Here is a 15806-nt window from a genome sequence, read left to right on the forward strand (position 1 = left end):
ACAACTCTAAGTGAAGAAGATACAATTCTAGCAATTAAAATTTAAGAAAGTCTGCCAATTCATTTATGAGATGAAGTCTATATTTCTTTTCAACAAAGAAATCTAATAATTATTACGCCTTGAACTAACCAACAGGTAACAAAGGCCTGGTTTACACGAATTTAAATTTCAACAGAAGATTACCAAGTGTCTATTCATTGTTTTACTGCGGTGATGTTCCAAATCTTCAAATCCATTATATCTGCCATGGAAGATATTTTCTGTATTTTACATACTACGATAATGGCAATGCTCAGAAACTTCAATATACTTCAAATGCAGTAACAAAGTATCCACTAAATATTTTGTTTGCATGAATGTTTCTGCATGCACGCTAAGTCGCTTCAGTCGTGTCCAACTCTTTGCAACCCTATGGACTGTAGCCCACCAGGCTCCTCTGTCCATGAGATTTGCCAGGCAAGAATACTGGAGTGGGTTGCCATGCCTTCCTCCAGGGAATCTTCCCAACCCAGGGATCAAACCCACGTCTCCTGCAGCACTTGTTTTGCAGGTGGATTCTTTACTGCTGAGCGACCAGGGAAGACATCAGTCGTGGCAATGATTTTTTGGATATGATATCAAAAGCACAAGTATCAAAAGCAAAAATCAATTAAGTGGAATTACAGCAAACTAAAAAGTTTCTGCATAGCAAAACAATCAACAAAATGAGACGGTAAAACCCACAGCACAAGGGAAGATATAGTCAAACCACATACTGCATGAGGGTTAGCAACCAGAATATACAGATAACACACGCAACTCAATTAGAAAGAGACAATCCAATTTAAAAAATGGGTAGAGGACCTAAATATACAGTTTTCCAATGAAGACACCCACAGAGCCAATTTTTAAGCAGTATCTCCTCAATAAAGTAATTTTTAAAAATTATTTGCTGATGTTAAGAGTACCATTTTTAAGCAGCCCAATGTGGTAGTAAACCCTAACAGACAGACATCCCTACATATCTTGAAGAAGAAAGAAACAGCTAGTAATTAAAGCCAAGCTTATCTAATATCTTAGCTCAGGGTATCTATATGGTGTGGCAGAAAAAACCTCCTTTGGGGTCATTAGTATTTACCCTCTGACAAGATTCCTGTCATTATCAAAAAGAGAGAATCCACTGGGGGGAAAATATGCCCTAGTTCTCCAATCTTGCCAGTTACTTCCCCAAATCCACAACTTATTATTTATGTACTTATCTTTTATGGGCCTCCGGTGCATAGAACTAGATTAATTATAACCCTTGGTTATACCCTGTTATCATTATTTCATGCATGTCTTGTATAAATGGGTCTGTTATTTTCATAGAAATTAGCATCTATGAAACTATCACCCTGAACAAAACTAAATGACTGAGTAATAACCTATATATGATTGCCTACCTCTGTCCCATCTCTCTGACTCTCCCCTACCTTAAGTATAGATTCCACATCCTGCATTTATTGTACATCCTTGCTTCAAAATCCATTGGTGGCCTCGCTTTACTAATACCAAAGATGTATAAAGAAGCAAGAACCTAATTTATGGGAACTAAACCAATAGAAGAGAAATATAAAACAACTGTATAAATCTTATCATTTCTAGAGAAGAATTGAAAAGATCTTCATTTTCCAAAATTTTCAGCATAATGCTATGTAGTTGGGAGTGCTTATCCAATAAGCATTGACACTGAATGCATTCTAAAGATCTGAGAACCAAGAAAGCATACCCTAGGCATATAAAAGTATATGTTTTAAATATCTATACATAGAAGAACCTTCTGACACACAAGAAATTGAAGCAGTTGATTTTTTTTTTTAAAGGAGGGCAAGATATTAAACAAATTCTTTGCTAAAAGGGCAATATAGAATGGTCACAAGAAGACCCAGAATCACTCAGCAAAGGCCACGTGCAATCAATGGCGCTGTCAGTAACAATAAACTAACAAATGAAGTCCATTTTGCTGACACCAAGTCAGCAGTGCACAGCTGAAGTTACCATGTTCAGTATCCTGTCCCTAATATGGGGAAAGTTGTTCAAGCTTTAATTGGGGTGGGTGTACATCAGATAGAAACTTCAGTGAGGGAGGAAAAGTTTACTTGCCCTTGATAACGAATCCTCAAGTGAAATGAAGGTAAAAGATCTAAGGTGCAATGTTACAAAAGGAAATAAAATTAAACAATTTTATGAAACAGCAAAATATTTTTTTAACTTTTTTTCAAAACCCTTGGCACACGCTTAAAAAGACCTTAACATCCATGTCTTTTGTTACATTTCATTGGTTACCTTATTTAATTCTTCCTTGGTAAGAGACGCCAAAAGGGTTTTTCTGAATCTTCCTTCTTTGTACTTCTGAGTGATAAAATTTTTTCTCCTTTCTACCGAAGAGTCCATGTGTAATTCTTCATCTTTTTGAAGATTACCAGCCCAAAAGTCATTAGCTCTTTTGTTTCCAATGACAATAAAAAGCTGAATTATCAAAGAATTACAAAACGTATCAATTCAAACAACATCTTTGAATCTGCAGAAAACTGAGTCACGTGACAAATTAAAGCACAGCTTAGTGTAAAATATGCAAAAATACAAAAAAGACCTAATTTTTTCTGGAAGACGGAGTGTGAAAGCAGACAATATTTCTATTTAAACAGCCTAGCTGCTCTTAATAATGGTAAAAGAGTAACTAGAAAAGAAACGGCAAGCAACACAAATTGCAGCAAAAGCATTATTACTTTTTGAAGCTAGCTTGCACTGAGACAGATTCATTTAAAATGGCTGAGTAGGTGGGCTAATATGGTTGAGAGTGTTACCGACGCCCGAGCACAGAATAGATGCGGGAGACAGCAAGTTAGACAAGATTGCAGTTAATGACAGAGTGTGGCCGAGATAAGAATAGTCAATTTTGCCAAATGTTTTCATTCACCGTTCTGTTATTTTATCCATGCTGGGTTAAAAAGAAAGAGAATAAGTTCTGGCTTTAAAAAGAGCTGCCAAGCCTTTTAAAGTAGTTATTACCATTAGAGCTCCTTGCATTTTTTATTTTTATTTTTAAAATAACCACCTCATTTAGGAAGCATTCTGAAAGTTTAGGTAGAAAGTTACCACTATACAACAGGTGATAAGTCATTTTTTATACTGTGCCGAGATCTTGATCAGAGAGATCCCAAAGTAACCTCATCCCGCCAACAAATGCACATTTCCTCCCAGATTCTGGCTGATCACACCACAGTCAAGTCAGACTCACCTCAATGAGCTCATTGCTCCAAATGCTGGCATCCATTTTCAGACTTCTAACCTTGGAATCTTTTGGTCCTAAAGATCTATGTTGCCCTGTAGACCAAAAAAAAAAGTAATTCTCTTTGCATTTCTATGTACATGTATTTTACCATAAAAAGTATGTATGTATATATACATGGCAATCTGCATTAACATTAAAACACACGGACATCACCAGATGGTCAACACCAAAATCAGATTGATTATATTCTTTGCAACCAAAGATGGAGAAGCAAAAACAAGACCTGGAACTGACTATGGCTCAGATCATCCACTCCTTATTGCAAAATTCAGACTTAAATCGAAGAAAGTGGGGAAAACCACAAGACCATTCAGGTATAAATCAAATCCTTTATGATTACACAGTAGAGATAAAGAATAGATTCAAGGGATTAGATCTGGTAGACAGAGTGCCTGAAGAATTATAGACTGAGGTTTGTAACACTGTATAGGAGCCAACGACCAAAACCTGCCAAAGAGAAATGCAAGAAGGCCAAGTGGTTTTCTAAGGAGGCTTTACAATAGCAGAGAAAAGAATAGAAGCTAAAGGCAATGGAGAAACAGAAAGATATACCCCACTGAATGGAGAGCTCCAGAGAGTAACGAGGAGAGATTGGCAGAAAGCCTTCTTAAATGAACAATACAAAGAAATAAAAGAAAACAAGAAAATGGGAAAGACTACAAATCTCTAGAAAATTGGAGACATCAAGGGAACATTTCATGAAAGAATGGACACAATAAAAGACAGAAACAGTAAGGATCTAACAGAAAGCAGAGAAACTAAGAAGAGGTGGCAAGAATACACAGACGAGCTACATACAAAAAAAGGTCTTAATAACCCAGATAACCACGATGGTGTGGTCACTCACCTAGAGCCAGACATCCTGGAGTGTAAAGTCAAGGGGGCCTTAGGAAGTATTACTACGAACAAAGCTATTGGAGGTGACCGAATTTCAGCTAAGCTACTTAAAATCCTAAAAGATGACGCTGTTAAAATGCTGCACTTACTATGCCAGAAAATCAGTAGTGGCCACAACTGGAAAAGTCAGTTTTCATTCCAATTCCAAAGAAGGGCAGTGCCAAAGAATGTTCAAACTACCATACAGTTGTGCTCATTTCACATGTTAGCAAGGTTATGCTCAAAATCCTTCAAGCTAGGCTTCAGCAATACATGAACCAAGAACTTCCAGATAAACAAGCTGGATTCAGAAAAGGCAGAGGAGCCAGAGATCAAACTATGAATATTCACTGAATCACAAAGAAAGCAAGGGAATTCCAGGAAAACATCTGCTTCAAGGAATACACTAAAGCCTTTGACTGTGTCGATCACAACAAACTGTGGAAAATTCTTCAACAGATGGGAACACCAGACCACATTACCTGCCTTCTGAGAAACCTGTGTACAGGTCAAGCAGCAACAGTTAGAATCAGACATGGAACAACAGACTGGTTCCAAATTGGGAAAGGAGTACGTCATGGCTGCGTATTGTCACCCTGCTTATTTAACTTATATGCAGAGTACATCATGCGAAATGCCAGGCTGGATGAAGCTCAAGGTGAAATCAAGATTGCCACGAGAAATATCAGTAACTTCAGATATGCAGATGACACCACCCTAATGGCAGAAAGTGAAGAGGAACTAAAGAGCTTCTTGATGAAGGTGAAAGAGGAGAGTGAAAAAGATGGCTTAAAACTGAATATTCAGAAAACTAAGATCATGGCATCCAATCCCATCACTTCATGGCAAATAGATGGGGAAAAAAATGGGAACAGTGAGAGACTTTATTTTCTTCGGCTTCAAATCACTGCAGATGGTGACTGCAGCCATGAAGACACTTGCTCCTTGGAAGAAAAACTATGGCAAACCTAGACAGTGTATTAAAAACCAAGATATCACTTTGCCAACAAAGGTCCATATAGTCAAAGCTATGGTTTTTCCAGTGGTCATGTACCGATGTGAGAGTCTGACCAAAAAGAAGGCTGAGCACCAAAGGATTGATGCCTTTGAGTTATGCTGCTGGAGAAGACTCGAGAGGAGAATCAAACCAGTCCATCCTAAAGGAAATCAACCCTGAACAGTCACTGGAAGGACTGATGCTGAAGCTGAAGCTCCAATACTTTGGCCACCTGATGCGAAGAGCTGACTCATTGGGAAATACCGTGATGCTGGGAAAGACTGAAAGCCAGAAGAAGGGGGGAACAGAGGATAACATGGTTGGATAGCATCACCAACTTAATGGACATGAGTTTGAGCAAACTCCAGGATATAGTAAAGGACAGGGAACCCTGAAGTGCTGCCATCCATGGGGTCACAAAGATTTGGACACAATTTGGCAATAGAACAACAACAATAAATATATGTATGGCTGCATTAATCTCTCTCTTCAACTTAAACTATTATCTACTTTTTTATACCACAGTAGTGGTAGTAATCAAACAGAAATCAGAACCAACAATAAGAAAGATTATGGAAATCACCTGCTCAGCCGTGTTCAACTCTTAGTGACCCACGGACTATAGCCCACCAAGCTCCTTTGTCCATGGGGATTCTCCAGGCAAGAATACTGGAGTGGGTTGCCATGCTCTTCTTAAGGGTATCTTCCCAACCTAGAGATCACACCCAGTTTCCCCACTTCAGGTGAATTCTTTACCATCTGAGCCACGAGGGAAGCCCATGAATAATGGAGTGGGTAACCTATCCCTTTTCCAGGGGATCTTCCTGACCCTGGAATTGAACTGGGGTCTCCTGCATTGCAGGCAAGATTCTTTACCAGCCAAGCTACCACGAAGCCCTTTAAAAGTATGTATCCATGTATTTGTGTTTATGTGTGTACATGTATGTATGTGTATACATATATAATTTTTTCATTGTTTGGTAACTGACTAGAAATTGTAAGTCACTGAAAACTCTTTATAATGGGTCTGTGTAAATTACATATATTTGAATACAGATATCATCCCTTACTCTTAAAAAAATGACTAGCAACATACTAGCTAATGAATGCATACTTAAGAAATCTAAAGTGAATTCTTTATTCTATGATTATACCTGGAAGAGAGTAACAGCCCAGCATTCTAGGATCATCAATTTAATTCTGCTGTATAAATCATCATTCAGACTTTACTGGGCATCCAGGCCTATGTCAGACTCTTTCTAAGCTGAGAAGGAGAAAAGAACACAAATCATCATCTTTGGTCTTAAGGATCTTCTGCCTAATGATCATGAGAAAGTTCATTCTTCTCTGTACATTAGGTAGGTTCCTTTCCTCCCTTCTCTGAGAAAAAAATTACTCAGAGCACCATGCCCTAGAATTCCCATGACAAGACCTGGCATACGTTTGCATTTACAGAGACTACAAAAAGGCAATGCCAAAAGCAGTAAAGCTCAAAGGCAGGCAGGAAGAAAGGATGCTGGAGTAGCCTAAGGTTCTGAGTTGAGGCAGCCGGAAAAAGAAGTGAAGTGGAGAACAGATTTAGAGATACTTAGAAGGTGAAACCGGGATGGAATCTGGCGGGCTTTAAGGAAAGGGGAAGGGTCAAGAGGGACTCTCAGGTTTTAGGCTTGAGTGAAGGGCAGAGTGGATCACTTCTGATCAAGATTTGTAATACAGGAAAATATTCAGTTTAATGTAGTGAGCTGGGAAGCAATGAGAACTCCGTACTATCATGTTCATTTTGAGGTATCTTGAGCAAACCCAAGTGGAGACCCTAGCAGGAGATACAGGAGTATGGTTTCCAACAGAGTAAGAAACACCTGCTTAAAAAGACTGTGGGATTCAAATGATAAATAACATCACTCAGGAATATCAGAATGAAAGAGATCTGAGGATACAACCCAAGGCAGCACACATGTTTTAGGAGCAGGCAAAGGATAAGCAGGATAACAAGAGCATACTAAGAGAAAACGGCCTGCTGGAAATTGAGGAAGGACGGGGAGTCACTGAGAGGTAGACTGGTCAAGAGTGTCAAATACTCCAGAGAGTGCAATGAAGACAGGAACTGACCGCACGGAAGCCGAGAGGTAAAATATACTGTAAATGTGGTGAGATGTTTTTATTGGAGGTGAGGTAGATGAAGACTGATTACAGGATGCTGATGATTGCCGAGAGAAATATCAATAACCTCAGACAGGAAGATGACACCACCCTTATGGCAGAAAGTGAGGAAGAACGAAAGAGCCTCTTGATGAAAACAAAAGAGGAGAGTGAAAAAGTTGGCTTAAAGCTCAACATTCAGAAAACTAAGATCATGGCATTCGGTCCCATCACTTCATGGCAAATAGATGGGGAAACAGTGGAAACAGTAGCTGACTTTATTATTCTGGGCTCCAAAATCACTGCAGATGGTGATTGCAGCCATGAAATTAAAAGACGCTTACTCCTTGGAAGAAAAGCTATGACCAGCCTAGACAGCATATTAAAAAGCAGAGACATTACTTTGCCAACAAAGGTCTGTCTACTCAAGGCTATGGTTTTTCCAGTGGTCATGTATGGATGTGAGAGTTGGACTATAAAGAAAGCTAAACACCGAAGAATTGATGCTTTTGAACTGTGGTGTTGGAGAAGACTCTTGAGAGTCCCTTGGACTGCAAGGAGATCCAACCAGTCCATTCTAAAAGGAAATCAATCCTGGGTGTTCAGTGGAAGGACTGAAGTTGACGCTGAAATTCCAATACTTTGGCCACCTGATGTGAAGAGCTGACTCATTTGAAAGGACCCTGATGCTGGGAAAGATTGAGGACAGGAGGAGAAGGGGACGACAGAGGATGAGATGGTTGGATGGCATCACTGACTCGATGAACATGGGTTGGGGTGGACTCTGGGAGTTGGTGATGGACAGGGAGACCTGGTGTGCTGTGGTTCATGGGGTTGCAAAGAGTCGGACATGACTGAGCAACTGAACTGAACTGAACTGATGATATACTAGAAAGTTAAAGAAATGAAAACCTGCATAAACTATTACTCTTGAAAGTATCTTCTCTATGAAAGGAAAAAGGAACAGAGAATTATATCTAAGGGAATAGTAAGTTTTCAGAGATCTGGTGTTAATAGAACAGAATTATGCAAATTTATATGCTGAATCAAATAAACCATAGTTGAATATGGCTGTCCCTCAGTATCTCAGAGGATTAATACCAGAACTCTCCACAGACACCAAAAAGCAAGTATGCTCAAGTCCCTTGTATAATATGGCCATAGTATCTGCAAATAACTTATACACATTCTCAATTATATTCAATACTTTAAATCATCTCTAAATTACTTAAAATACACAATACAATATAAATGCTAAGTAACAATTGCAGGTACATGCAAATTCAAATTTTACTTTTTGGAATTTTTTTCCACTTACTTTTGATCTGGAACCCGTGACTGTCAAAGGCCTACTGTACTTAGAGAGTGAATAAGTGATGGGGTAAGGACTCAGAGAAGAGAGGAGAGAAAGGGAACATAAGAAGACAGAACAGCCTTGAACAGACACTCTCTCTTCCAATGAGACTGGAAAGAAGAGGTTGGGAGAAAATGCAAAGTCAAGGAGGATTAACTGAGGCTTTTTGGTGGCTACTGATGTAGCTGATCAGCTTGTGAGGACTCCTACCTCAGAGCTCTGGAAGGCTCTGAAGGGTCTGAAGTAGCTGGCCTGTCTTTGCTGTTTGAGATAGAAGCTCTCCCTCTGCATTCTCTCAATGAAACCTGTGCTCAACTCTATTGCTATCCTTATCATACTCTATTAAAATGACTATATATTTTTGCAGGATATGTCATATCTTATAGATTTCTTTAACTCCCAGGACCAGCACAGTACCTGGTAGAGCCGAAGAGCTGAGGAAAGTTTAGGTTGTAGCTAATTTCTCCAAGACCTCCACAGTCACATACCTACGCTGGGGTCCATTCCCTTCACTCACTTGGACAGTTGCCTTACCTCCCAAATATGAGATGTCAAATAGTCCGTAAGGTTTAAGGTCACAAGGAGAAAACAAGTCACAACATTGGTTACTTTCATAAACTTCAATATGCCTGGAAAATGCTTCTATATAATAATTCTCATTATAAGATAGAACAGATCTTGCGTAACAAGATTAGAAAGCAGAGCAGCCTTGAAATGTGAAAAATGCGTCTTACAAAATATGATTTGGGAAAAGGGACAAGTCCTACAAACAGTGAGTGTGTTCAGGGTGCGTTCTGAAACACATTCATCCCAAATCTGAAAATTTCAGTATTGTCTTTTAAAAATCCATACATGTCCAGTAGGCACACACACAAAAAATGATTACATGCTTTAAATCAATTTTTATCTCTAAGCCATGCATAAGAGAAGTATAGAATGATATTTCTCAATTTGATTTAAATGCAATAAGCTTTCTCTGCTTTTATTCTTCATAGCCATTAGCAGGGACACAGTATATACGAGACTAAAGAGCATTCGGTGCCGATCTGCCACCAAACAGCGATGAGCGTAACTTATCACTAATTACCTGCACACTTCTTGCAGATGACAACGCAGAGATTGATGGAGGCCCAGTCGGGATCTGGGGCTTTGCAATCTGCGCAGCTCCTGTTGGCCTCATTGTACCAAATCTTCTCGGCTACTTCATAATCAGAGAGAGTTTCTGCTATTGATTGCTGCACGGCGTCAATCCACTCTTGTTTCTCTTTTTCAGACTCAGCGGTAAAGCTGAAACAATTAATGTTTCTGCATTATCGATCTCCCTTGTAAAGGCCAATTAAGCAGTATGTTCAGTTTGTATATTCATTTCACTCACAAAGGAGACAGCAGCTGAAAAATATGCCTTCCAGGCCATTGCAGAGCCTTTTCTGTTAAAAACCATCTCATTGAGAAATCTATTTTTTTCCTTTAACTTTCCACGTTGCTTATGACTTTGTTTACCTATCTTGAGCCAAAATTAACATACACATTTTTCTGACCAGGATATAAAAATCACCTTGTTAGGTCAAAAGCTTAAAAGTGAGGCCATGTTTTCTAAGCAGTGGTTACATCATAATCAATGAGAGACTGGCAGAGTTTCAGGACTAAGTGGATTATTTTGCCAAGAAAATATGCCACAGTCTGAAAATAAGTTATCAAAAACACCCACCAGAAATTTGATTTTTTTTGTCTTAAAAATGGATTTTTTTTAATTGGAAGAATATCCAGATGGCTTTCAGAAACTGAGAAATCAAAAAAGTTTTAAGTGATTAGTATTCTAACAGAATGCTAACTCATTTTTAGCCTCATTCCTATTTATTCCAATTCTTGGTGCTTATGGAGTACCTGAGTGAAAGAATAAAACATTAAAACATCAGTTCACTCCTTCAAGAAATATTTACAGAGTACTTATAATAAACCAGAAAATGTACTACACACAGTGCCCCAGACTCAGTCAGTGACCCATAGAATGATGCTTCCCACTACAATTTTCTGTTCTGAAGATGAAAATGTTTTGAGATACAATGAACATAATAGAGGACTAATATATCCTACATAATCTATAGAGAAATTGAGTGGCCTCCATGGATTATATGTTTTTAATCACTCCATGTTTCATTATCACTATAACATCTATAAATCCTTTAGTGGTTTCTTTCCTGCTTCTCTATAGAGAAGTCAGAGATGGTCAGAGCCCATGGGGTACAATGGAAAATAGGTTGGTCCCTGTCCCTGGTTCCAGGTGTATAGTTTCTCAGATCCTTGGAATCCCCTGAGTGGCAAAAACCCTTTATATGCTAATGGACAGCTTCCGACTGGAGGCTAGACAGCTTCAGCATGGGAGCTGGTCAGCAGAAGACCACGATGGGACTAGAGAGCTGGAACTTTCCTATCCCTTGACCTCTGGGAAGGGGAGAACTGCGGTGCTTGATCATGTTTGACTCTTCGCTGCTGCAGCCCACCAGGCTCCTCCGTCCATGAAATTTCTCAGGCAAGAATACTGGAGCAGGCTGCTGCTTCCTCCTCCAGGCGATCTTCCCAACTCAGGGATCAAACCTGGGTCCCCTGTATTGGCAGGTGGATTCTTTACCCCTGGTGCCACCCGGAAGCCCCTGGGAAGGTGAGACAGGCTGGTAACTGACTGAATCGTCAACGGCCCAGGGTTTCAGGGCTTCCCAGGTGGCACGAGGGGTAAAGAATCCGACTGCTAATGCAGGCGACACAGAACATGAGGGTTCGACGCCCGGGTTGGGAAGATCCCCTGGAGGAGGGAACGGCAACCCACATCAGTATTCTTGCCTGGAAAAGCCCACGGACTGAGCAGCCTGGTGAGCTGCAAGGAGTCAGACATGACTGAGCACGCGCACACACCCTGGGTTTCATCAGTCTCGCCGATGAAATGAAACCTCCGTAAAATCCCCCAGACAACAGGGCTTGCAGAACTCCGAGGCTGATGAACACACGGAGGGGCCAGGAGGGCGCTGCATCCAGAGAGCGCTTCGGAGCTCCTGCCACAAACCCCCTGAACCGTGCCCCCCAAAGCTCTCCCATTTGGCCACTCCTGAGCTGCGTTTTTTATCATAAGCAGGTAATACTACTGGAACTCTTCTCCTGAGTTCTCTGAGACATTTCAGCAAATGATCAAATCTGGGGGAGAGAGGGTAATGAGCACCCCAGTGTGAGCTCGGCTGGGCTGAGAGTAACCCGAGGACAGTCTTCCGGGACTGAGCCCTGAAACCCGTGGGTCTGAGTCTCCCTCCGGGAAGGTATAGGACACCCAGTGGGTGTACGGGGAGTTGGAGAATTGGTTGGTATGAGGACAAACGGTGCAAGTTTGACATAATACAAAGCATTTTAAGTAAAAACAGCTTAGACAATGTCTATATTTTCAGTTAAGACTTGAATTTCCTTTATGAAAAGAAAGCTTGTTATTCTTTTTCAAAATTCCAACCAGTAGACATATTTTAACAGATAATATGGGTACTACATTTGGTATTAATAGCATTTTTGAAATCACAAAGTAATTAATTGCTAGACCTTCAAAACCCTGTGATAATTGCCTCTAACCCACATGTTACTTTGTGGTATGTTGATTATTTGTGACAAATTAACGTGGTTGAACTCGACAGATATGACTTATGCCCCTCTAAAGCAATGAAGTTACTATAGATTATTAACACATACTCAGAACATACATTAAGTTTTCTGTTTCACTGTCATAATAAAGTAATTAGTAGAGGACCATAATACAAGATATATATCAAAATGCTAAGATATTTGATCAATAAGTGCTATGAGTCATTAAATTCGGCAACAGTTTAAGCTGGAATTCCTTTTAAAAAATCACTGAGCAACCGTAATTAGGGATTAATCTTAAAGGAGAGATTGTATTTGATTAGGCTGAAAAAAAAGGCAAAATAAAAATACAGCTTAAAGACAATGGTATATCTATTTTTATTTTATTCCCTCACAACAATTTTTCATATATTTGTGAACCAAAAATCATCAAGTCTTCTAAGAAAAAAGATATTATGAAAAGAAACTATTAAATCTCAAGAAATTAGTATCTTTGCAGGTTGTATGATTAGTCAAGTCACTTTTGCAAAGTGTTTTTATATACTGGCTAACAAATTACATGATCTGAAAAAGTAAAAATGCAACTTTTTCTATTTCAGGTCTATAGCAAAGTGATTCATTTCATATATATGTTCATATTGTTTCCCATTGTAGGGTTAGTACAAAATATTGAATATAGTTCCATGTGCTATATAGTAGGGGCTTATTGTTACCCATTTTATATATAATGGTGTGTATATGTTAATCCCAAATTCCTAATTTATTTCCACTTTGGTGGGGATGTTTTCCCATAAGTCTTTTCTGTGAATCTATTTCTGTTTTGTAAATAAGATCATTTATATTTTTTTTACAATTCTACATAGAAGAGATGCTATATGGTATTTGTCTTTCTTGTATATACATATATACACACCATATCTTCTTTATCTGTTCATCTGTTGATGGATATTTAGGTTGCTTCCATGTCTTGGCTATTCTAAATAACACTGCAGTGAACACTGGGGTGCATACATCTTTTTGAATTAGAGTTTTCTCTGAATATATGCCCCGGAGTAATTCTGTAGGATCATATGGTATCTCTATTTTTAGTTTTTTAAGGAACCCTCCATAATCTTTTCCATAGTGGCTGCATTAATTTATACATACACCAAAAGTGTAGAAGAGTTCCCTTTTCTCCACACTCACTCCAACACGTTATTTGTAGCCTTCTTAATGATGGCCATTCTGCTTCGTGCAAGGTGGTACCTTGTGGTAGTTTTGATGTGTATCTAACAATCAGTGCTACTGAGCATCTTTGGTGCCTATTGGTAAATTTTTACACACTGGCTAATAAATGACACAATATGAAAAAGTAAGAACGTAATTTTACTGTGTCCTATAAGAAGTCAAATCACGACTGGCAATGTAACAATGGGTCACCCAAGCTTTACTGTAATAGTACAAACAAAAAATATTTAAATATAACTTACCTAAAACTCCTATAGGGAGTGATTATTTCAAAAGACTGTTTTACAGTTCGGTCCACTTGTTTTACATTTGCTACATTCATAGGGATTATGGTAATACCAAGTCCACTCTTAAAATCCTAGTTTGGAGAAAAACAAAAAATCATAAAGAAATGAAAATATGGATCTTGAAAATAAAATTCTCTTCTCTAACATTTAATAAATCTCATTACATTTTACTACAACATGTAAATATGGAATTAAGCAATTCATTAAACATGGATTGAGAGTGGTTTTATTTCATAGACATGATATATAAAATATATATATCTTATTTTATATACATGATATATATATACTTTAGATACATGATAACATGATAGCATTTGAAGCTTGAGAGGCTACTAATAAAGCAAAGCTTTTTTGCACATAGTATATAAGTTAACTAGGACATAGATCTTGAGCTACACATGGCTTGCTTTTAACAGTTAGGCACTTTTTCACCTTCAGCCATTTAGTAAAAGGAACTAACAGGAAACTAACCCTTCCCATTTTCTAGGTGGGGGAGTCAGATGACACTGTGAGGTTGGTATAATCACTATTTAGACAAGAAGAAGGGAAAACCAAGACTCAAAGAGGCAGAGTAACATGGAGAGGAGACGGCTGTATGTGGTAGAAAAGGACGGAAGCCCAGGCTGCCTGATGCCTGGCTCTCTCCGCTGTGTGGCATTACCTCTGCTCTATCACACTACCGTCCTCCTTTGCTCTCAAAGAAAAGAATTACTTGCTTTAAAATTTTATCTCATTTCTAAAATTTTATTAGTTTCTTCTTCCTTCAATTAGACTCTTAAAAAGCTCCTCAAATGCTATTTTCGTATGAAAAATGCCATTTGTTCAACACCTGCAGCCACTACGTTCAGCTTGTCCCACCAACATTAGAGAGTGTTCAAAAAGGTACACAGTCTACCATCTAAAAGCATTAAAGTCTGTAATATATTATCTAGCCATAAGGGTTTTGGAATTTGATTTATCAAACCATCTCACACCTTAAAAATATAATTATCAAAAAATGAATTATCTCTGTCAATAGGTTCAGATTAAATGTGCTCTGAATTCCTAAATTAAAATGACTAGGAAAAAGTATCCATACTAAAGATAACTGCAAAAACTATTGGCCCACTTTCAGGAAGGACCCTTTCAGCAGAGACTGTGAAAGAAACACCTCAGGAGCTGCCTTCTCTTTGTCTCGCCTGTTGTACAAGCTAAAAGTAAAAGTACCATTTTCCTATCTCCCTTGCAGCTAGGAGGGGCCATATGTCATAGTTTTGGTCAATAAAATATAAGTAATTTCCAGCCTGGGGGGCAAGGGGGAGAGACAAATCTTGGAAGAAAAGACTTTTCACCCCTTTCCATCTTCTTGGGAAATAACAAAGCCATTTTAGAATGTAAGCATCCTTGAGATGAAAAGCCTGAGGACAAATTCTTGTACTGTAAGGATGTCAAAGTGAGGGGAAAAAAATAGGAAAATCTTGTTCCCTGATGGCCTCAGCAAGAGATTTGTTAAAACAAACAAGTCCCTAATCTATTTACGCTATCCTTCAGTTTTTCGTCATTAGAGACACTAATGCATTCCTGGCTGATAAAATAAGTGGAATAAAACAACAATGCAACAAATTTTCTAAACTCATAAAGGGCTTCCATTCACAAAATGCAGAGAAGTTTTGCTTCATGTTTTTAAAAATGTACCCATTTTTAGTTAGAATGAGGAAATGACTCATTTGTAAACTGAATACGATTTTTTCTGATGAAAGAACAAATGGCTCCTTATGTTGGGAGAAACAAACCAGGAATTGAATCAGTAATGTAAAAGATGCAGGGACATGCTAGGTGTTGTGAAATACTTAGAAGAAGGTGACATACTTCCATTTTGTATTGTAAGCCCACCTAACAAAAATCAGTACTTAAGTGATATATATGCAGGAGGGAAGCCAAACTTTTCCAACATGCTCCATTTTAATAAGTTCTAGCATAGTATGTCAGCACAGTTGTTAGTATCTAGCATACTAT

General features: G+C 38.6%; 1 protein-coding gene across 5 annotated transcripts in view; it reads right to left on the reverse strand.

Moving 5' to 3' along the window:
* Positions 1 to 15806, reverse strand: part of ARAP2 (ArfGAP with RhoGAP domain, ankyrin repeat and PH domain 2) — a 200308-nt gene that overhangs the window by 100661 nt on the left and 83841 nt on the right. For all 5 annotated transcript variants that reach the window (XM_061164524.1, XM_061164525.1, XM_061164526.1 and 2 more), the window contains 4 exons: positions 13764 to 13879; positions 9767 to 9966; positions 3260 to 3345; positions 2305 to 2487 (listed from right to left, as the gene is read on the reverse strand). In XM_061164524.1, coding sequence (XP_061020507.1) covers positions 2305 to 2487; positions 3260 to 3345; positions 9767 to 9966; positions 13764 to 13879 — 585 coding nt within the window. The remainder of the gene's footprint in view (positions 1 to 2304; positions 2488 to 3259; positions 3346 to 9766; positions 9967 to 13763; positions 13880 to 15806) is intronic.

The sequence above is a fragment of the Dama dama genome, chromosome 17 (genome assembly GCF_033118175.1).
Source record: "Dama dama isolate Ldn47 chromosome 17, ASM3311817v1, whole genome shotgun sequence".
NCBI lineage: Eukaryota > Metazoa > Chordata > Mammalia > Artiodactyla > Cervidae > Dama > Dama dama.